Below are 22,669 nucleotides of genomic sequence, written 5' to 3'. Positions count from 1 at the left end.
TGCAATGACACGAAGGAACAACAACATATTTCCAAGTCAGAACAGTGGTGTTATAGGGCAAGTGTAGATGGTGGTCTTCCTTTTTTTTTAAAGTTTATGTAGTGGTAATGTGTTTGAAGGGTGCTGTATAAAGGGCATTACTGCTTTACTGAGCATCCGTGGTGGAGGGAGTGGATGTTTGTGGAGTAGTGCCAATCAAGCAGGCTGTTTTGTCCTAGAAGATGTCAAGCTTCTTGAAGAGTGGTGTTTGGTGTTTGAGCTGCATTCATCCAGGCAAGCAGAAAGTATTCCAACACACTTCTGACTCCTGTGTTGTACATGTTGGGCAATCGGGTGAGTTACTTGCTGCAGTATTCCTAGCCTGAACACCTCTGCTATTGTTATATTGTTTGTTTGGTCTGTGATGTCATTGAATACTCAGGTGATTTGTTAGATTCTCTTCCTCTTTTTTTTTTGGAAATTTGTCATTGTGGTGCAAATGTTAAGCAACCAAAGCTGGATATTGTCTTGGTCTGCTGCATTTGAGAATTTGCATGCTTTGTTTCTGAGGAGTCTCAGATGTGCAAATCCCTACTTCCTTTTATTTTGGAGGGGAAAGGCTTTGATAAAGCAGCTGAAATCTTATCCCCTCAAACGTTGGTTGATCTTACTGAGCACAAAAGGATGTGACTGTATGACTCAACAGTGGCGAGTTTCCCCTGATTCTAATGTACTAGTCTTGCTACAGCTGTGATGCCTCACCCACGCCTCAAATGTGGCCTTGGTCAAGGGCATTTCTCTAACCTCTGGAGTTCAGCTTTTTGTCGGTGTCTGAACCAAGGCTCCAAGTTCAGGAGCTGATGGCCTTGCCCCATCCCAAACTGAGCATCCATGAGCTGATTATTGCTAAGAAAGTACTGCTTGATTGCTAGGTTGACGCCCTTTTTCATCACTACTTTTTCAGCTGATCAAGGATAGTCTGAAGTGGTAATTCATCAAGTTGGATTTATTCTGTATGTGTACAGGACATACCTAAAAAGTGGGTTTCCACACCTAATGGGTAGGTGCCAGGGTTGTAGCCAAGCTGTTTCAGTACAGCTAGGCATGCTGCAAGCTCTGGAGCACAGATCTTCAATGCTACTATCAGGGCCTACAGCCTTTGCAGTAATTGCAAGTAGCTATTTGTTAATACTTTGGACTGAACTGAATCAGCAGTTGCACTGCCAGGACCCCTGGATGAGGCAGAGATGGCTTTTTTAAAGCAGGCAGTTCAGTGCTTTGGCTTAATGTCCACGAACATTCCTATGAGAACATAACTAGTGGACCCTTTTTTAAAATCAGCTTTTGCAAACACTTACCAGTAAGTATTCTGTCAATTTTTTCAACTAGATATTGAGCATCTTCCATGGTGAAGCACATTGGGGGTTTGAATTTGAGGACATTCCTATCTGGTCCATCAGTGCTAAGTAAGATAAATTCCTTTTTCAACCTGAAGGGTAAAAAGTGCAAAATTAAATTGAGTATATGAACAAAATAGTTTGTTGAATGGCCTAATTGTTTTGCTTTGCTTTCCTCCATTCTGTCTGCATGACCCGGAACTTTCAGTTACTCGCTTTTAATTCTTTCCCTCTGACCTTTTTCCATTCTCTCTGCCTCCTACATTGTTCTAATGAATCTAGAGGAATGTACCTGCGCTCACTCACTCTGTATGTTTTAAAATTTTGCAGATTAAACTTTTGAATTCAGTTAATGCAATTCCGTTTTTTTTTAGTTAGATGTTGGTAATGATTCTGCTATTGCTGTTTACATCACAGCTAGAACTGTTACTTGTCCACTAACTCCTGCCATCCTCGAGTCATCAGGAAGAAATGCGTGTAGTCGGCCTATTTGGGGCCACTGCTGATGCTGATTCGTTGGAGAAGTGTGGATCTTGTTTTAAATATTCAACAATGCTGCAGTGGTGTTGATCATCTTGATTATCTTAATTAAGAACATTATCTTAATGGTGCATTAAGTCCTTGCTGTAGGTCCTTGAGATTGACCTAGATTGAAACTAAGATTAACAGTGTCCTTGGGTTAGATCAATGTATTAGGGCATTGTGTAGAGAGCTTCTGTACAAATTGGTTATCTCAGTTGGTACATGACCCATGTTCACTGCTTTTAAGACCTAAACTGGATCATTTAAAAAAAAACTTGAATTGTTTTCTTATTTTAATCTAAACCTATTAACTAACTATTCTCTTAGAAATTTTGAGAATTGCTCACTGTTCTGACAACGTAATGTATTGTTTCTATATGAAAAGTGCTCTTGATGCAAGAACTTGCAATTGGTTAAGAACTCTACAGACCTACAAATAATTAAAATAAACACCCTTTAGTATTTATTCTAATTCCAGTATGATTCATTAAATTGGTTCAGTCTAAGGGCTACAGTATTGGTTGGGGTTCCTGACAGTCATGTCTTTAATATTGGCAAGCTTGTTGCCGAACCAAGAAATGGTTCTAGGTTTCAGCCTTCGAGTCAGCTGATGGGGGTTGCAATCATTTGAGGAGGTTAATGTTTAAGAGCATGGGTGCAAGCGAACATTCAGTTTATACAAACAAGTTTTTGAACAAAATTCAAGATCAGCTTTTCAACTTTGATTCTAAAATAGAAATTGTTTTCTTCCTCTGCCTACAACAATTGTAATACCTTGCAATTAAATACTGGGCTTCATCTGTAGCAGGTGTCCTCTTCTGATGATCTCTTACCAACTCTGCTCCAATAAATAAACCAACGCCCCTTTTAGGTACAAGAGTAAAGTATATTATGCCAATTCAAAATCAAACATGTTTAGAAATGTTGGTTTTATTGGTAGATTCAATACCTGACATCTCCAATGACTGGATGTTTGACTTTCAGTTTATTTAGCAGGTTCATTAAGTAGGTACCTACTTGTGTAGCATTCCCACATAGGTCTTCCTTCTTAATGACTTCCAAAACTGCAAGTCCAATTGCACAGGATACTGGACTTCCTCCAAACTGGAATACATCAATGACATATCTAATAAAAGGTATTGCTTCTATCTCAATACTATTACTAGGAATGTTGACAAATTTTTACTTTTGCAAAAATCAATGTTTCAATACTAATTTTCAACAATTCAGCTTTTTATTTTAAATTTATTTCCTCTTCCCTCCTTTCCTGCCATCCTACATTGAGAGAAATGAGAATGTGGGTTATAGTTTCACAATGTCCTCTTGGGGATACGTATAAAAATAAAAAAAAAAAAAAAAAACACCCTCTCAATTTTCAGTTTTGTGCAATGTGGCTGATAGGGGAAGGAAAGAGCCCATTACAGAGACCCTTTCATACTCTTGTTCAATGTTTAAAATAGGCAGAAATGTGATTGAATACATGTCTATGCCTTGTAATGGAATTTATCAGAAATTTTGCTGGTGGGACTATTATAAAGCATCTTCTACAATTCTACATGGAGAATATGGCTTCTGTAGTTAAAAGCACTGAAAGCCTAAAACTAATTGATTACCATGTGATAAGTACTGCAACTCCAGAACAATTTAGCCAGCAATACAACTGAGAAAACCCAAGGTCAGGTAGACCTCAGTTGTATTACACTGGTGTAAACTAGTTTGAATAAAGTATTGCCTCGCCCAACTTGTTAATCCAGTTCTCAAAACTGAAACTGTATTCCAAATGGTGTGAGACTTGATAGGTTGGATACATCAGTTACAATTCTGATTTGTGCCACAACAGTCATGGAAGCAAAACACAGGCAATAAACTATTCATTGTTTACTCTTGTTATTTATCATGCTTGATTACCTTCAGTGACTTTGGTGCTTAGTGAAACTGCTTTTGTGTTAATTCAAAGCTAATAAACAAATCTGAGGTCATGCAAGAGATGCTGTCTCAAAACTACGTTTGTTTACAAAAAGCAAATGGCTATTAGTGCAAGGCACCTTCTGAGATTTTTATTTTTTTTCATAAATCGATGATTGCTTAGGAGTTGGATGAGGGGAATAAAAGTTAATCGGGAGACGGTGTGAAGTTACTGGATATTACAGGCATGAGGATCATGACATTTATTTTTCTTGATTGCTGAGGCTAACTGCAATAGATTAATCAAGTCAACACTGACTTTCCCAAACTGCAACTCTAACTACTGGATAGATTCCAAATAGCAGTTGAGGTCTTTTTTTTTAATTTTAAGTACTATTAAGCAGAACCTTCTATTTTGGATCTGGTGATTTATGTATTGAAACATAGCAAACTTGACAGAGTAGATGCAGAGAAGTTGTTTTCCCCTTCATGGGAGAGTCCAGGGCCAAAAAATATCTGAAAGGGTTGCACGTTTAAGACCAATGAGTAATTTCTTCTGAGGGTAGTGAATCCATGGACATCTTTACTGCAGAGGAATATCAATGCTGATTTGTTAAGTATCCAAGGCTTAGATTTTTAAATTGGCAAGGGAATCATGGGTTGTTGAGAAAAGGCAGGAAAGTGAAGTTGATGGTTAGCAGATTAGTCATGATCTCGCTGAATGGCCTAATTCTGTTCTTGCATTTTATAAACTGCTCCTTCAGCGTTACTTGTACTTTGTAAAGTATATTACAAAGAATCTGCATTGCTTTTTGCTTAAGATTTGATTTGAAGACTTCCCTTGACAGTCTCTTGCTTTCGCAAAGCAGCTATAGTCATTGTTTCTGACTTACTGTATTAAAATGCTCCACTCCAGTTGCAGCAAATGCATCTGCAATTTCTTTAGTTGTAGTCACACAAGCTAATGGGTGTCCATTTCCAATAGGTTTCCCCATAGTTACAATGTCAGGTAAAAAATCATCTCCTTGTAGTTGGAATGCCCAAAAGTGTTTTCCAACTCTTCCAAATCCAACTTGGATTTCATCAGCAACAAACAATCCTCCAGCTTCGTGAATATGCCTGCAAAAGAGAAAACATCTAAAGTTAATAGCACTTGATTATCTGTTTTCCTCCTTGCCCTTATGACTTGTGAAAAAAAATCTTGTAACTTTTTGGGGTCTGGTTTGCACAGAAACAGTCAAATAAAAGACAGTGGGTGGAATTTTCAGTTGAAGTGTTTGGGATGTGAAGTCTTGAGAGTTACATAGGTAGCATGATTTTTAGATGTGATTTATCCCACAGATTTAAGGAGGTGCAGTCAGGGGAGGAATAGTTGACCACCAGTGAGGTGAAGGGAGGCAGGCAGATAATTAGGAAATCTGTTAAATTCATTTTACTCGAGCAGTTTTTCTGTGTTGGATAACTGAGTGGTGATTGCTTGGAGTGTCCAGCTATAGCCTAACTGCGGAAGGGGGAGAAAGTAAAGCAATTGTGGTTGGAGACTCAATTTGCATGGCGTTAACAAATGTAACTTAAAGATGTGTTGCCTCCCTGGGGCCAGGGTCATGGATGTCACTGATACCAATGTAAACCTCCTCCTTCAGAATGACCCACTACTGTTCAATGACATTGGCAGAAATGGAGAGGAAGTCCTGCAGTATTATTTTAGGAGTTAGGTAGCAGGACTTTAAGATTATAATCTGAATTACTCCTCCTGGTACCACATACTCAAGTATTGGAACAGGTAGAAAAGCAGGCAAGTGGGGAGTATTTCATCACAGCCCTGACTTGCGCCTTGTAGGTGGACAGGCTTTGAGGGGGGGGGGGGGGGGGGGGGGGGAGTGGTCAGAATGTGAGTTATCTATTGCAGTATTCCTAGCCTCTGACTTTTTTTTTGTAGCAACTGCATTTATATGGTTCATGCAGTTGAGGTTTTTGGTCAGTAGTAGCCTCTAGAATTGTTGATTTTATTGGGGGATTTGGTGATGATGATAATAGTATTGAATGTCATGGGGAAGTGGGTAGATTATCCCTTCATCCAGGGCTTCTGTGAACTGAAACAAAAACTTTCCAAACAGAAAGCAAGTTAATGCTTTTCAATGTCTATTCTGACCACTGGTTTAAAAACTCAATGTAAACAAATGGTCCTTATCACCTCAGGGACTCCCTCCTTGCTCATTTTCTTAAAGAACTAGTTAATGATTAAACCTCATCATACACAGACCAAAACCCACATTGCAGTAATTCAAAATCCAAACTCTAAAATAAATTGTATTAAAACATGTATTAATCACACACTTTACATTAGAGTCAACACCATTGGCTTGAGTCGTACCTAGCACAAGGAAGATGGTTGTTGAGCTCAGTCATCTCAACTGCAGGCCATCTGTGCAGGACTTCTTCATTAATGTCCTAAGCCCAACCATCAGTACTTCCTTAATGACCTTCCCTCCATCATTTGGGATGTTTGCTGATAATTGCATGAAGATCACCACTGGTGACTCCTTAGCTATTGAAGCAGTCTGTGTCCAAATGCAGCAGATGTTGCACAGTACCCAGGTTTGAGCTGACAAGTGGCATTCATGCCACAAATGCTAGGCAATGACCATCTCTAAATTCCAAATTATTAAACATTCTGGTGGTTAAGACTGACTGGAAACTGAACTGGACCAGCTACATAACTACAGAGGCTATAAGAGCAAGTCAGAAGCAGTCTGGTAGGGGTGAGGAATGATAAAAGCAAGAGGTCATGCGATAGTTGAGTAAACACATGATAGCATAGGGTATCAAAGGAAGAAATAATGGGAGCTTGTCAAAAGTGTACAGTGATTATCATGTGAGATTTTAACCAACCTATATACTGGGGAAATAGCAGTCTAGATGAGGGATTCATTGAATGTTTTCAGATCACTTTCTTAGACAACAACCAAACAGCAGATTTTGACTGAGAGAGGATTAATTACTGACCTTCTACTGGAGGTGCCCCTGGCTAGCAGTGACCATAATATGGTTGAATTTTACATTTAATTTAAGAGAAAAACAGTGTGGGCCCAAGACTACTATTTTGAATTTAAACAAGGGCAATCATGAGGGCATGAAAGCAGAGCCAGCCAATGTGATCTGGCAATTTAAGTGAAAAGATAGGTCATTTAAAGGGGCATTCCAGAAAGCGCACATATACATTCCAATAAGTGAGAAAAATTCTAAGCAATAGACCTGCCATCTGCCATTAACAAAAAAAAAGTCAAGGATAGTATCAAACCCGGAAAAAAGGCTTATAATTGTGCTAAGATATGTGGCAGGTCGGAGGATAGGATGGAATATAAAAACCAGCAAATAATTGCTAAAAGATTAATGAGGTGACAAGAAAAAGAAGTTTAGCAAAAACATAAAAACAAACAGAAAGAGCTGCTTCCGATATTTGAAAAAGGAAACTGTTAACAAGTGTTCATTCCAAAAGAAAATGAGTCTGGTGAATTAGTAATGGAGGATAAAAAGAGGTGACAGACAAATTGAACAGATATTTTGTATTGTCTAGAGAGGATACATATAGCATCCTAGAAATGAGGGAGGAACTCAAGAAAATTACAATAACCAGGGAAGTAGTACAGGGTAAATTTGTTGGAACTGTGAGTTGACAAGTCTCTGGATCCTGATGGATTTCATCCTAGGTTTTAAAAGAAGTAGCTAGTTACATGGTTGATGGGTTGGTTTTAATTTTCCAAAACACATTAGATTCGGGGAAGGTTCTGTTAGATTGGCGTTTAGTTAATTAACTCCTTTTATTCAAAAAGCAAGGGAGACAAAAAGAAATTAGGGCAAGATAGGGAAAACTTAAAAGCTATGACAGAAGTTAAGCTATTATTAATGACATTGTAACAAGCCACTTGGAGTAAGTTTCAGTGTTTTTGTCTGAGAAATCATGATGAACTAACTTTTTGAGGTAGCTTGTGCTGTAGATTAAGGGGGAACCAGTGGATAGATTTTACTTGGATAGAAACAAAAGATAGGAGCAGGAGTAGGTCATTCAACCCCTCAAGCGTGCTGCACCAGTCAAATATTATGGATAATCATCAAGCTCAATACTATAATCCTGCTTCCCTGCCCTGCCCTATATCCCCATATTCCTTGATGCCTCTAACCAAAACAGGTATATCTACCTCCTTGAAAACACAAGGAGGCCTTGACCTCAATTCCTTTCTGTGGCAATGCATTCTACAGGCTCACTCTGAGGGGGGGAAAAAAATTCATCTTAGGCCTTTTAAAATGCTTATCCCCTTTTCCTTAATGATTCCTGGTTCTGCACTCTCTAGCATTGGGAACCACCTACCTGCATCTAACATGTCTAGTATTGTTAGGTTTCTATAACACCTTCTTGTGCCCCCCCCCCCTTCTAAATTCCAGTGCCTACGATTTCTCCTCAAACATCAGTCCTGCTATCCCAGGATTTAACTTGGTAAACCTTCACTGAATTCCCTCTGTGGCAAGAACATCTTTCCCCAGGTAAGCAGTGCACACACTATTCCAAGTGTGGCCTCACTAATGCATTGTATAACTGCAGCAAGACATCCTTGTTCCTGTCGTTGAATCTTCTTGTTATGAAGGCTAATGTACAATATGCTTTCTGCCTGCTGCACCTCCATGCTTACTTTCAGTGACTGGTGCGTAATGTCACCCAGATCTCGTTAATGTTCCTCTCTCAATTTACAGCCATTCAAATAATAGTCTACCTTTCTATTTATCTTTACATTTATCCACATTACACTGCATCTACTATGCATTTATCTACTCACTCAGCATTACAAATCACACGGCAACATCTCTGCATCCTCCTCACAGCTCACACATGCACCCCGCTTTGTGTTATCTGCAAATTTTTGTGATATTACATTTCGGTCCGTCATCTAAATCATTAACACGTTGTGCCTACTGGGGTCCTAGTACCGATTGCTGAAGTACCCCACTGGTCACTGCCTGCAATTCAGAAAAAGACCCATTTATTCCTACTGTTTTCTGTCTGCTAACCGGTTTCCTACCCTCTCAATGCATTACCTCAATCCCATGCACTTTAATTTTACACATTAATCTCTTATGTGGGACTTTGTCAAAAGCCTTCTGGAAGTCCAAATAAACTACATCAGTGGCTCTACTAGTTTACACATTCTCACTGTTTCTGCGTGGATTTTCTCTGGGTGTTCTGGTCTCCTCCCACAATCCAAAGATGTGCAGGCTGCATGGACTATTGCCTATAGTGTTCAGGGAAGTCTAGGTTAGGTGGGTCAGCCCTGGTAAATGTGGGATTATGAGGATAGTGTGAAGGTGTGGGTCTAGTGGGATGCCCTTTGGAGGGTCAGTGCAGACTTACACTCATAGATGTTCAGCACAGAAACAGACCCTTCGATCCAATTTGTCAATGCCAACCAGATATCCTAAATAAATTTAGTTGCATTTGGCTCATATCCCTCTTAAACCCTTCCTATTCATATATCCATCCAAATGCCATTTAAAATGTTGTACTTGTGCCATTCTCCACCACTTCTGGCAGCTTGTTTCATACACCTACCACCCTCTGTGGGAAAAAGTTGCACCCTTAGGTCCCTTTTAAATCTTTTTCCTTCTCACCTTAAACCTATGCCTTCTAGTTTCAGACTTTCCCACCCTGGAAAAAAGGCCTTGTCTATTTACCCTATCCGTGCCCCTCATCGTTTTATAAACCTCCTATAAGGTTACCCCTCAGCCTCTGGTGCTCCAGGAAAAATAGCCCCAGTCTATTCAGCCTATTCCCTATAGCTCAAACCCTCCAACCCTAGCAGCATCCTTGTAAATGTTTTCTGAACCTTCAAGGTTCACAACATCCTTCCTATAGCAGTGAAACCAAAATTGCATGCAGTATTCCAATAGTGGCCTAACCAATGTCCTGTGTAGCCACAACATTACCTCCCAACTCCTATACTCAATGCACGGACCAATAAAGGCAAGCATACCAAACGCTTTCTTCACTTGATGGGCTGAATGGCCTCAATCTGCACTGGAAGGATTCTGTGACTCTATGTTTGCACGATGTTCAGCGCCATTTGTGAATGTTCAAATACTGAAATAGTCCATGGCCAAATACAGCAAGATGTGGATAATATTAAGTCTTGGGCTAATAAATGGCAAGTGACATTTGTGCCACACAGATGCCTGACAACAACTATCTTCACCAAGGAAGAATCTAACAACTGTACCTTGACATTCAGTCATATCACTATCACAGAATCCATCACTATCACAGAACCCATCACTATCAGCATACTGGAGGTTAGGACTGACTAGAAACTGCAATACGGTGGCTACAAGAGCAGATAAGATGTTAGGAATCCCACTGACTCCCCAGTCACCTGTGGCACCACAATCCTGTCCACCATGTCTACAAAGCGCAGGTTGGGAAGTGTTTGAATACTCCCCACTTGCCAGGATGAGTGTAGCTTCAACACCATCCAGGACAAAGCAGTTGACTTGACAGCCACTACATACTCAAAAGATTCAGTCCCTCCACCATTGACACACAGTAGCAGCAGTGTACTGCCTAGAAGATGTACTACAGAAACTCACTAAGGCTCCTTCGGCTGCACCTTCCAAATCCATGACCACTACCATTTGAAAAGGACAAAGGCAGCACAGACACGAGAACATCACCACAGGCAAATTCCTCAATTGTGGGTCTATCTACTTAAAATGAACTGCAGTGGTTGAAGGCGGCAGATCACCACCACCTTCTCAATTGCAATAAATGCTGGCCCAGTCTGCAAAGCCCATTTCTCCTAAATTAAGTTTGAACAAATGATTTACTTAATTTTTGTTCAATTTTTCCTAAATAAATCTATTTAATATTACAATACTGTCTGTTGTACTGAAGTCCTGCTGATGAAGACTGGATTGATTTCTTTTGAAATAAAGGATATTTCAAGGGGTTAAAAACAATGACCAGGTGGGGTGAGTTGCCCATTTTCTGGGAAGGCCAAAGGATGTGTACTACTTCTGAAAGGATACTTTCCATACTGTAGAAATGCGCTCATATGAAGGCCAAAATAATGGAAAGTAAGATGCCTAGAAAAGAAAACTGCAACTGTAACCAGAACAAAATTCATTAATTTTAAATCTAAATAGATGTTTGGTAGCACAGAAGGTGGATAAATCACCTGGACCAGATGGACTACACAACAGAGTTCTAAAGGAGATAGCTGAAGAGATAGTGGAAGCATTAGTGGTGATCTTTCACGAATCGCTAGAGTCAGGGAGGGTCCCAGGGGACTTGAAAATCGCTAACGTGACACCCCTGTTTAACGAGAGAGTAAGGCAAAAGACGGAAAATTACAAGCCGATTAGCCTAACCTCGTTTGTGGGTAAGATTTTGGAGTGCATTGTGAAGGATGAGATTTCTGAATATTTGGAAGTGTATGGTAAAATAGGGCTAAGTCAGCACGGTTTCATCAAGGGGAGGTCATGCCTGACAAATCTGCTAGAATTCTTTGAGGAAGTAACGAGCAGGGTAGACCAAGGAGAGCCAATGGATGTTATCTACCTGGACTTCAAGAAGGCCTTTGACAAGGTGCCACACAGGAGGCTGCTGAGTAAGATAAGGGCCTATGGTGTTAGAGGCAAGGTGCTAGCATGGATAGAAGATTGGCTGTCCAGCAGAAAGCAGACAGCGGGGATAAAAGGGTCTTTCTCAGGATAGTAGCCGGTGACAAGTGGTGTTCCGCAAGGGTCAGTGTTGGGACCACAACTTTTCACTTTATACATTAATGATCTAGATGAAGGAACTGTGGGTATTCTGGCCAAGTTTGCAGACGATACAAAGATAGGTGGAGGGACAGGTAGTATTGAGGAGGCGGGGAGGCTGCAGAAAGATTTGGACGGGTTAGGAGGGTGGGCAAAGAAGTGGCAGATGGAGTACAATGTGGGAGAGTGTGAGGTCTTGCACTTTGGTAAGAAGAATAAAAGCATGGACTATTTTCTATATGGAGAGAAAATTCAGAAGTCTGAAGTGCACAGAGACATGGGAGTTCCAGTCCAGGATTCTCTCAAGATAAACTTGCAGGTTGAATCAGTAATCAGGAAGGCAAATGCAATGTTGGCATTTATTTTGAAAGGACTTGAATATAAAAGCAGGGGTGTACTACTGAGGCTTTATAAGGCTCTGGTCAGGCCACATTTGGAGTACTGTGTGCAGTTTTGGGCCCCATATATCAGGAAGGATGTACTGGCTCTGGAGCGGGTTCAGAGGAGGTTCACGAGAATGGTCCCAGGAATGAGAAGCTTAACATATGAGGAACATTTGAGTACTCTGGGACTATACTCATTGGAGTTTAGAAGGATAAGGGAGGGATCTAATTGAAACTTACAGAATACTGAATGGCCTGGACAGAGTAGATGTTGGGAAGATGCTTCCAATGGTAGGAGAGATTAGGACCTGAGGGCACAGGTTTAGAGTAAAGGGAAGACCTTTTAGAATGGAGATAAGGAGAAACTTCTTCAGCCAGAGAGTGGTGAATCTATGGAATTCACTGCCACAGAAGGCTGTGGAGGCCAGCTCATTGAGTACATTTAAGACTGAGATAGATAGGTGCTTGATTATCAAGGGGATCAAGGGTTACGGGGAGAAAGCGGGAGAATGGGTTGAGGAAGTTATCAGCCATGATTGAATGACGGAGCAGACTCGATGGGCCGAATGGCCTAATTTCTGCTCCTATGTCTTACGGTCTTATAGAACTTGAGTGTTATTGAAATTGTGGAAGATTACAATCTTGCACTGATCAGAAGAGTTTACAAGAAAAACTGAAAGGGAAAACAAAGCAGATTCATGCTGATTGGTCCAACCACTGCACTGAGAAATGACCGAGAGAATGGCTGTCACTCGTTTTGTTGTTCTGAAACAGGTGTAGTGTGTGCATATGTTCCTTCTATCTGCAAAGAACAAAGCCCTGTCTATTACTATGTGTAACATGCAGTTCACACACTGCACCATATTATAAGCCCAATTGACAATCCTAAATTGGTGGTCAGCATGATTCTTTGCACACTCACAATAATATTGCAACTGCCTAATTGCAAGATTTAGGCTTGTCAGTCAGGCTGACTGTATTGTGCACTTTTGCGTTCTGGAAAATATCCAGGACCCTGCTGTAGATTGAAGGAACGTGTATACACACAACTGGTTTCAACATAAACAAATGTCAGCCCCTCTCTTTTTCAGGGCAATGCCTTGGACAATCAGAATCAGCCTGCCTTGTTTAAAACATAAACAAAGATTGGCAGTTAACTGGCAGTCATCACCAACTAGTGCATCCTTTACAATAATACTTGTACCAATAAGCGTCCACTTGCTGACCATTCGGTAGTCTCAATGTATTTTTTCTTTGCTTTTGTGTTTCTTGTGAATTGTTCTGATAAGTGCAAGATGAAAAGATATGGCAATACACAAATTTAAATACAGTTAAGGAAAGAATTATGTGATTCACATATTTAGACAAAGTAATATTTAATACATACTCTGCAACCTTCTGGAAATATCCTGCAGGTGGAATTATTTGACCAGCCACACTTGGTAAGGATTCAGCAAAAAATGCAGCAATCTAGGGATATAGGAAGATTGAAAAAAAATTGAAATCAGTAGCGAATGATAATGTATGCACAATATATACCTAACATCTAAATTCAAGAGCATGTAGTGATGTCAAAATATTAGTATTTGGTAGACAGAAAACCTCAAATTTTCTAACTTTGCCAGTGTCTGGTGGCCACCTAGCTAATGAGACAGCAAAGGTGCCAATAATATTTTCTGAGTTAGCCGACTGCAGCCAGGGTGTATTGGGCAGTACAAGTGATCTAACTGCCAGTAAACTGCAGAAAGAATGGTGACAGCTTCCAAGGCAGATCCCTATCCAATGACTTCTGCCGGAATACTGATCTGGATATTGCCTTACAGGACTCAAACATCCTCAGCTGTGTTACCACAAGATAGAAGAGCTTCTGAACATTCACCGATATAAAAGAAAATAATACTGGAGATTTTGGAACACAGCAGTAAAAACAAAAAAAAAAGTACTTGATATCATCAGATAGGGTCTATGAAGAGACAACAGAGTTAGAAGTTTCAGATCTATCACGTTATCACAATAGAAATAGTTAAGAGATTTCTTCAATTACAAAGACAGGGAAAAGAGGGATTGTGGGCTAGAAAGAAGAAGAGAGAAGATCTGTGACAAGATGGAAGTTTGGGAGAAAACTAAAGACATTAGAGCTGGTGGTCTAATTGGTAATGGGACAAAGAAAGAAATAAAAGATGGGTCGATAAGAGTTGTCCATGGGGTTGATAAAATCGTAACTAATGGATGCAGACTGAAAGGATGAGAGCACTGATTATATAAAGAACAAAGACAGTACAGCGCAGTTATAGATCTTTTGGCCCATCATGTCTGCAATGACACATGGTACCTTTCTATACTCTATGCCTCAACTGATGAAGGCAATATGCCTTTTTTAAAACAAATTGAGTCATGGGATGTGGGTGTCTCTGACTAGGCCAGCATTTATTGCCCAGAGGGCAGTTAAGAGTCAACCACATTGTTGTAGGTCTGGAGTCACATGTAGACCAGACTAAGTATGGATGACAGGTTTCCTATCCTAAAAGGCAACAATGAACCAGATGGATTTTTCCAAAAATAAAATCTGCAATGGTGGGATTTGAACATGGGTCCTCAGAACATTAGAAGAGTTTCTGGATTAATAGTCTCGTGATAATGCCACTTAGCCATTGCCTCCCTTGACCACCTTATCAACTCATGTTGTCACTTTCAGGGAACTGTGGATGTTTACGCCTAGATCCCTCTAATGCTTCTACAGGTTCTGCCATTTACTGTATACTTCCCTCCTGCAATAGGTCTCCCAAAATCCATCAGTTTGCATTTGCCCAGATCAGATTCCATCTGCTATTTCTCTGCAAAGTCTCCAGCCTATCCATATCTTACGGTACATTCCTCACTATCTACAGCTCCTTTAAATTTTGTGTCGAGCACGCACTTACAATCATACCACTTACATTCTTGTCCAAATCATTTATATATAATTACAAACAACAAGGGCCCCTGCACTAATCCCTGCGGAACACCACTGGTCACAGATTTCCAGTCTCAAGAACACCCTTACACCACTACTCTGTCTTCTATAACCAAGTCAGTTCTGTATCCATCTTACCAGCTCACCGACGATCCCATGTGACTTCACCTCCTGTATCAGCCTGCCACGAGGGAATCAGAATTTGTTGAATTCATTGTCAATTCTGTACAATTATAAAATGTCAACTTAAAAGCTTAAGTACAATTCCTTGAGTTTTTCCTGAGCTTCAATGGAACATTGTAGGAGGCTAAGGAAGGAGCAAGCAGAGTGGAAAGGAGAATGAAAATGGCAAACCCCCAAAGTTCAGGGTTACGTTTGCACACTGAATGGAACTATTCCACAAAGTGAATGATCAGTCTGCATTTAGTCTCCTGTAGAGGATACCACATCAGGAGCAGCAAATACAGTTTACTAAGCTGAAAGAAACAAATCATTTTTTCGCTTTTAAACTGTGTTTTGGACCCTGTTGAATTTGATCAATTCGTAGGTTACAGCTGGACACTTACACCCGAAGTAACCAGGAAGAATCAACGTGGTTTTGTGAAATAGAAGTCCTGCTTTACCAGAGATAGTAGGAACTGCCGATGCTGGAGTCTGAGATAACAAGGTGTGGAGCTGGATGAACACAGCAGGCCAGGCAGCATCAGAGGAGCAGGAAAGCTGACGTTTCGGGTCTGGACCCTTCTTCAGAAATGGGGAAGGGGAAGGGGGCTCAAATAAATAGAGAGGGGGAGGCGATGATAGAAAGTGGATAGAGGAGCAGATAGGTGGAGAGAAGATGGACAGGTCAAGGAGGCAGGGATGAGGCTAGTAGGTAGGAAGTAGGGGTGGGGGTTGGTCAGTGAGGTGGGAGGAGCGGATAGGTGGGAGAAAAGAAGGACAGGTCAAGGAGGCGGGAATGAGACAGGCTGGTCTTGGGATGAGGTCGGGGGTGGGGAGATTTTGAAGCTTGTAAAGTCCACATTGAGACCATTGGGCTGCAGGGTTCCCAAGCGGAATATGAGGTGCTGTTCCTTCAGCCTTCGGGTGGCATCGTTGTGGCACTGGAGAAGACCCAGGATGGACATGTCGTTCAAGGAATGGGAGGGGGAAGTTGAAGTGGTTCGCGATTGGGAGGTGCAATCGTTTGTCATGAACCAAGTGTCGGTGCTCCACAAAGCGGTCTCCAAGCGTCCACTTGGTTTTCCCGATGTAGAGGAGGCCACGTCGGGAACAGCGGATACAATATACCACATTAAACAGATGTTCAGCTGCACATTCGCTAATGTGGCAGGTTTTCTTGGGGCCTGGGATGGAGGTGAGGTGGGAGGTGTAGGGGCATGTGTAGCACCTCCTGCAGTTGCAGGGAAAAGTGCCAGGAGTGGTGGGGCTAGTGGGGAGTGTGGAGCGGACAAGGGAGTCGCGGAGAGAGCGGTCCCTCCGGAAGGCAGATAAGGGTGGGGAGGGAAATATATAGTGGGGTCAGCTTGCAGGTGGCAGAAGTGGCGGAGAATGACGTGTTGAATCCGGAGGTTGATGGGGTGATACGTGAGGACAAGGGGAATTCTGTCTTTGTTGTTATTGTGGGGAGGGGGTGTGAGGGCTGAGGTGCGGGAAACGCGAGAGTTGCAATCGAGGGCATTTTCGACCACTGTGGAGGGGAAATTGTGGTCCTTGAAAAACGACTCCTGCTTTACCAATTTTTTAGATTCTTTGAAGAAGTAACATACGCTCTAGATAAGGGGCGGGGTTCCTTTCACATAACTTGATTCAGATTTTAACTTGGATGCCACATAAAAGATATTTTAAAAAATTCAGTCATGGAATGTGTACATCACTGGTTACAAAAACATTTTCTTAGCACATCCCTAATTGCCCAGAGGGACTTTAAGAGGCATCCACATTGTCACTTCTGTTGCGCAACATCTATTGCCCAGCTGTAGCTGCCCTGGAGAAAGTGGTGGTGACCTTCCTTGAACCACTACAGTCCATGTGCTGTAGGTAGGCCCACAATGCTGTCAGGGAGGGAGTTCTAGAATTCTGACCCAGTGACAGTGAAGGAATGACAACACATTTGCAAGTCAGGATGGTAAGTGGCTTAGAGGGGAACTTGCAGGCAGTGGTGTTCCCACGTATTTGCTGTCCTTGTCTTTCTAGACGGACGTGGTCATGGGCCTGGAAAGTTTTACCTAGAGACTTGGTGAATTTCTGCAGTGCATCTTGTAGTACATACTGCTGCTACTACTGAGTTTTGGTGGATTTTTTGAGGCTGGTGACAACTCAGCAGTTTATTCTCATCACTCATACTTCACTCAATACAAAATTTAACTCCCCAAGACGGACAGCCAGTGCAGATTGTATTAGGAAACTGTGATTTTTCTTTGCAAAACAAAAATCACTATGTTCATGATTATTGGACTGAATTTTAGATTTTTGTATTTGATGGATGTGGTGCCAATCAAGTGGCCTGCTTTGTCCTGGAGGGTGTTGAGCTTCGAGTCTTGCTGGAGCTGCCCTCATCCAGCTAAGTGGGGAATGTCCCATTGTATCCTGACTTGTGTCTTGTAGATGGTGGACAAGCTTGGAGTCGTCACGATGTGAGTTGCGCACTGCAGGATTCCTAGTCTCTGAACTGCTGTGTAGCCACCATATTTATATGGTGAATCCAGTTCAGTTTCTGGTCAGTGGTAATCTCCAGGATGTTTCATAGTGGGGGATTCGGTGATGGTAATGCTATTGATTGTCAAGGCATGATGGTTAGATTCTCCCTTGTTGGAAACAGTCATTGTCTGGCATTTGTATGGCGTGAATGTTACTTGACACTTGTCAGGCCAAGCCTTGATATTGTCCAGATTGCTCTGCATTTAGTATCTGAGGACTTACAAATGGTACTGCACATTGCACAATCAGTGAAAATCTCCACTTCCAACCTTGAGATGTAGGGAAGATCTTTGGTAAAGCAGCTGAAAATGGCTGAGCCTAGGACACTTAGTGATCGTTAGACTTGAAGGAAGTGGGAGGAGTTAAAAGATATGCCTTCTCTGTACAGACATAAATGTCATAAATTCCCAGCCTCTGTACTGAGTTAAAAACCATTACATCTCTAACACTTCTGAAGGCTGATAAAAAGGTCACGGGCCTGAAACACTAGTGGGCATGATTGGACCTCACTCAAAATGTATTCACTTTCTTAGAGGTAATACTGGGGCCGTTATCTTCACGGATGCTGCCGGACTATGTTTCTATTTTTATTGCAAATGCCTACTGTTTGGTTACTTAAATATAGTTACTGTGAAAACAAAATTTAACCATTTGCTTAACTGTTAATTTCCTAGACTAAAGTGAGATTTGCTGAATAGCCACCAACAGTAGGAATCATCTATCTATAGACCTAGAAAGTTGGCCACGCAACATTGTTTTAGGATCGCAGAGTTAAATATGGAAGTCCAAAACTGCTCAGAGCTGTACCACTCTGCTGTGATTCTTTTGTTAAATCTTTTGTTGCGAGTCTCAGTCCAAGAAGTGCTACTGAGGTCGCTTTTCCTGAGCGATTGCAAGACAGGTCCCAGGGACACTGCTGAGAGGTGAAGATCTTTAATGCAAACTTGGAGGAGTGAAGATGTTGATTACCAAGTCCTGTTTTATCAAATTGAACTCAGTAGGTACCTGCCTAAAACTATTTTAAAAAAAGAAAACGGAGATGGCTAAAAAGCAAAGTCGAAAGTGTTTTCACCCATATTCTCCTGGCCTGGCATGGCAGTCTCTCGGCAGAATGTGGCAGTCTTTTGGCCTGGCATGGCCTCAGCATGGACTTCTGGCTTTGAGGTGATTCCAGAGCAGTCTCCCAGCCTCAAGAACCTCGAGGTGAAGCCCAGCGTGGTTTGGAGGCTAAGTGCCAGCATAGACTGGGTGGGAAGGACCATTGTTCTGAACTTTTTATTTCCCAATTTTCTCATTTATTCCTATAACCTGCAGTACTGGACTTTTTATTTCTTTATTTTCTAATTTTTTTCCTAAGAACTTGGGCTGAAGAAGCTGTACCTAGCTACCTTTGCACCTAAGATGGTGCCGTAAGTGGTGACTTTTACTCAAATTTGAGTACAGTGAAAAGTTTACATGTGACAATAAAGCTAATTCATTTCAATTCAATCTGTTCAGATGTGTTATGAAACATCATTATGATGGGTTAGAGTTAAACCAGACTTTCTGGCCTACAGATAGCGACGCTATCACTGCTTCACAAGACAACCAACACTCTGCTGTTTAACTTTGTGAACATGGCATCTCGTTGTCCTTCTCACCATTGAAATTACATTTTGTCTTTTACAGTTCAAGTACACTTTTAATAATGTAGTAGGTATTAATCACTGCCAGTCAGCTCTTTGGTTCACAAACTGATCTGTTCTGGTCCAGCCACATTAATGTGATGGTCAAGAAAGCATAACAATGTCTCTACTTCCTCAGGAGGCTAAGGAAATTCAGCATCTACACAAGGAATCTTACCAATCTTTATAGATGCACTATAGAAAGCCTCCTATTTGGATGCATCACAGCAATTGCTGTTCCTAAGACTGCAAGAAACTACACAGAGTCATGAACACAGCCTAGTCCATCATGCAAACCAGCTTTCCATCCATTGACACCATCTGTACTTCCCACTAACTTGGGAAAGCAACCAACATAATCAAAGACCTCTCTCTCTCTGGTCATACTCTCCTGCATCAGGCAGAAGATATCAACCTTTGAATACATGAGCAAAAAGATTCAAGAACAGCTTTTCCCCCACTCTTAACTGACTTTTGAATGGATTTCTCAAACGTTAATTCTGATCTCTCTCTCTCTCTCTGCTTCTTCTCTGCAGCTGTAACACTGTATTCTGCACTCTGTTTTGCTACCTTGATGCACTTTGTATGGTACAATCTGTCTGTATAGCGTGCAAAATAACACTTATCACGGTATCTCAGTACATGTGACAATAATAAATCGATCAATCAATCTGTTGTATAAGGCAATGGTTCTGAAAGGGTGAACATTGGAGACTGTATTAAACTCACCTAATCTAACAATGTCATCCAGTCTTGGGTGGAGAAACAAACAGGTTATATGTGCCATTCCTGGATCTCGATAGTCTTAGTTTTTATATCTGACTTACCAATGTATCTTGTACCTATTGTTATCATGCAATAAACAATGTTTAGTTATTAAAACAAGAACAACTACTTTTAATTCTCACTGGTAGTTCATCCTTTATCACTGGTAACCCAACAAGCCCTTAGACCCACTATAATAAGGAGAATTGGTGGTAGCATCCTCACCCAACCCTCCCTAATATCATTGTTGCTCTACCTACACCAAATCGACAGCAGCAGTTCAAGAAGGTAGCTTACCACCATCTTAAAAGCAACAAGCATTGGGCAACAAATGCTGGCCCAGCCAGCTCACCCTTATCTCTTGAATGAATTTAAAAAAAACATTAATTGGCAGTGGTTAGTTCCAAAGCAAAATACAATACAAATCATATTTTTGTCATTGATTTTTGCTGATCCCTTTAAGATGTCAATTTCCAATATTAAATTCTGGAGCAATGTACATCCATATGTTTTCCTTGGTGGAATAATGGTGATGTAACTGGATTTGTAATCCAGAGTTCCAGGTTACTGGTTTGAGGGCATGGGTTCAAATCCCATGCTGGTAGAATTTAAATGCAATATGTAAATCTGGAATGAAGGGAAAAAGCTAGTTGTGTAATTGCCAGCATGAACCTATTGTTGATTGCTATTAAATTCCATCTGGGTCATTAATTTTCTTTCAGGGAGGAAATGTACCATCTTTACCTGGTCTGGCCTACATGCGACTCCAAACTCAAAGTAATGTAGATGCATCTTAAATACCCTCTAAATTAATGTAGCAAGCCACTCAGTTCAAGTGTAATTAAGGATTGGCAATAAATGCTGGTCTTGCCAGCAAAGCTCACAACTGTGAAAGAATAAAGTAGATGGTAATTTTATCAATAAAATCAGATTTTTTAACCACTCTTAATCCTTGTTCGTCTGCATATAATAGATTAAATACGTGGTTAATTCGACCACCATATATCTAGACAGTGAGTGTGAACAGACATTTATGGTAATGTCACACCAAAGCTTGTTACTTGCATACATCCACTTCCATAAAAGCCATTAGACTATTTTCTTAGTGTCTACTGTTCCAAATGAAATAGCACGGTAATTTATAAAACATCTGCAGCATCAAGGCAATAAAAAAAAAATTAGACTTGAGGTTCAAAATACAGAACAGTCGGCAGAAAAACAATGATTTTCAGACTCTATTACCAACTTTCCCTAACTACGCATGAAATTACAAAACAAAATGACCACTCAATCAAATGGATCCTTGATGGCATTTATCCTTCATGTGAGCAACTAGTTATAATTAAATGTAAGCACTCTGTTACCATATCCCTTCAATCTTCCCTCATTCATCTATCCACTCTCATCTCAAACCCTTACATAGTTTCTGCCTTTATCACTAACCTTAGATGTTAATTACAGTCTCACAAATCTCTTTATAAAGAAACCTCTTCGGATTCCTTTTTTGCATTTTTTATTCTTGTGCCTATGCCAATCTGTGATAATTTGGTAGACCTTCATCTTGCCCAATTTTCATTGTGTTAGTGAGACAAAATTGGTTCAATATTCCTGCCTCTAGAATTTCTTTCCAGCTAGTTTTATTTAGTTATATGGCACAACATTGTCTTAACATTAATACTGTACCTTACGATTTTTCTTCTTTACTTCATCAATGACAGCTTTCACTTCATTTGCATAAGCCAAGGCTGGATCAGGGTGATCCTCCCTGAACATTCCCCGGTATGTATCAGGAATAGGTGCCTGTCCAGGAAGTAATATTTGTTTTAATTGAGAGGAAAATCACAAAATAAATCCTCTGATAAACAGTAACAGTTTAATTACTAGATTTCAACATACCACATGAACCCAATCCTTCTGTGGTCTTAGACTTCGGAATTTATAAGGGCTGATATCTATCAATGAATTAAGGTGTCCATGGTAAGCACTTTAAATACAAAGCAGAATGTGGTCAGTAGCATGTACATTACATTAAGGTAAATCCATAATTTAATGCAATATAACCCTAAATATTGTAATACAACAGAAATATCATCTTCAACAAAATACAGTCATTGGGTATGGAGCTCATGCAGGATACCACTGTAAAGAAAACTGGTTAAAGTTGAAAATTTTCTAAAGAACTATGTATTAAAATCTATGTTAGCTCAGCAATTCACAAATTTATTTAAACTAACTTACTTGTCTAACACAACAATATCTTCGTGTTGTGTATATTGTTGAGCCAGCCTGATAGCAAGATCATTTGCCTCTGAACTGTAATAAAGTAAGAAAAGAAATCATTTTTTAGCTGTACATGAACAATGAAAATATCAAATTTGTCTCCTGGTTACCTATATAAGACGCATTTAAAATCCCAAAAAAACAAATCGACATTTTAACGTTCATTTCACAGAGTGTGTATAAAGAAAATGCTCATTGTAGGATCCTCCCAAAATGTAAGTATTTGTTTTTTCTCAGTTGTCTTACATCACATTCAGTCTATACTTTAGTTCTGATTTTCTGTGCGATTTTGCCATATTTCCTGAGAAAAATCAGGGA

General features: G+C 40.5%; 1 protein-coding gene across 5 annotated transcripts in view; it reads right to left on the bottom strand.

Moving 5' to 3' along the window:
* Nucleotides 1–22,669, bottom strand: part of phykpl (5-phosphohydroxy-L-lysine phospho-lyase) — a 38,798-nt gene that overhangs the window by 1,622 nt on the left and 14,507 nt on the right. For 4 of the 5 annotated variants that reach the window (XR_007263399.1, XM_020525745.2, XM_048603855.1 and 1 more), the window contains 8 exons: nt 22,310–22,384; nt 21,968–22,055; nt 21,755–21,871; nt 13,377–13,459; nt 4,697–4,922; nt 2,848–3,002; nt 2,673–2,762; nt 1,338–1,468 (listed from right to left, as the gene is read on the bottom strand). Coding sequence is in view for 4 of the 5 variants with exons in the window: in XM_020525745.2 (XP_020381334.1) it covers nt 1,338–1,468; nt 2,673–2,762; nt 2,848–3,002; nt 4,697–4,922; nt 13,377–13,459; nt 21,755–21,871; nt 21,968–22,055; nt 22,310–22,384 (965 nt within the window). In the remaining variant the exon portion in view is untranslated. Of the gene's footprint in view, nt 1–1,337; nt 1,469–2,672; nt 2,763–2,847; nt 3,003–4,696; nt 4,923–13,376; nt 13,460–21,754; nt 21,872–21,967; nt 22,056–22,309; nt 22,385–22,669 lie in introns of those variants that run through there. The other variant, XM_048603857.1, reaches the window with a different exon arrangement.

This window comes from Rhincodon typus, chromosome 12 (genome assembly GCF_021869965.1).
Source record: "Rhincodon typus isolate 14 chromosome 12, sRhiTyp1.1, whole genome shotgun sequence".
Lineage (NCBI taxonomy): Eukaryota > Metazoa > Chordata > Chondrichthyes > Orectolobiformes > Rhincodontidae > Rhincodon > Rhincodon typus.
The sequence above is the reverse complement of the archived record's forward strand: the minus strand, read 5'-3'. Positions and strand labels throughout refer to the sequence as shown.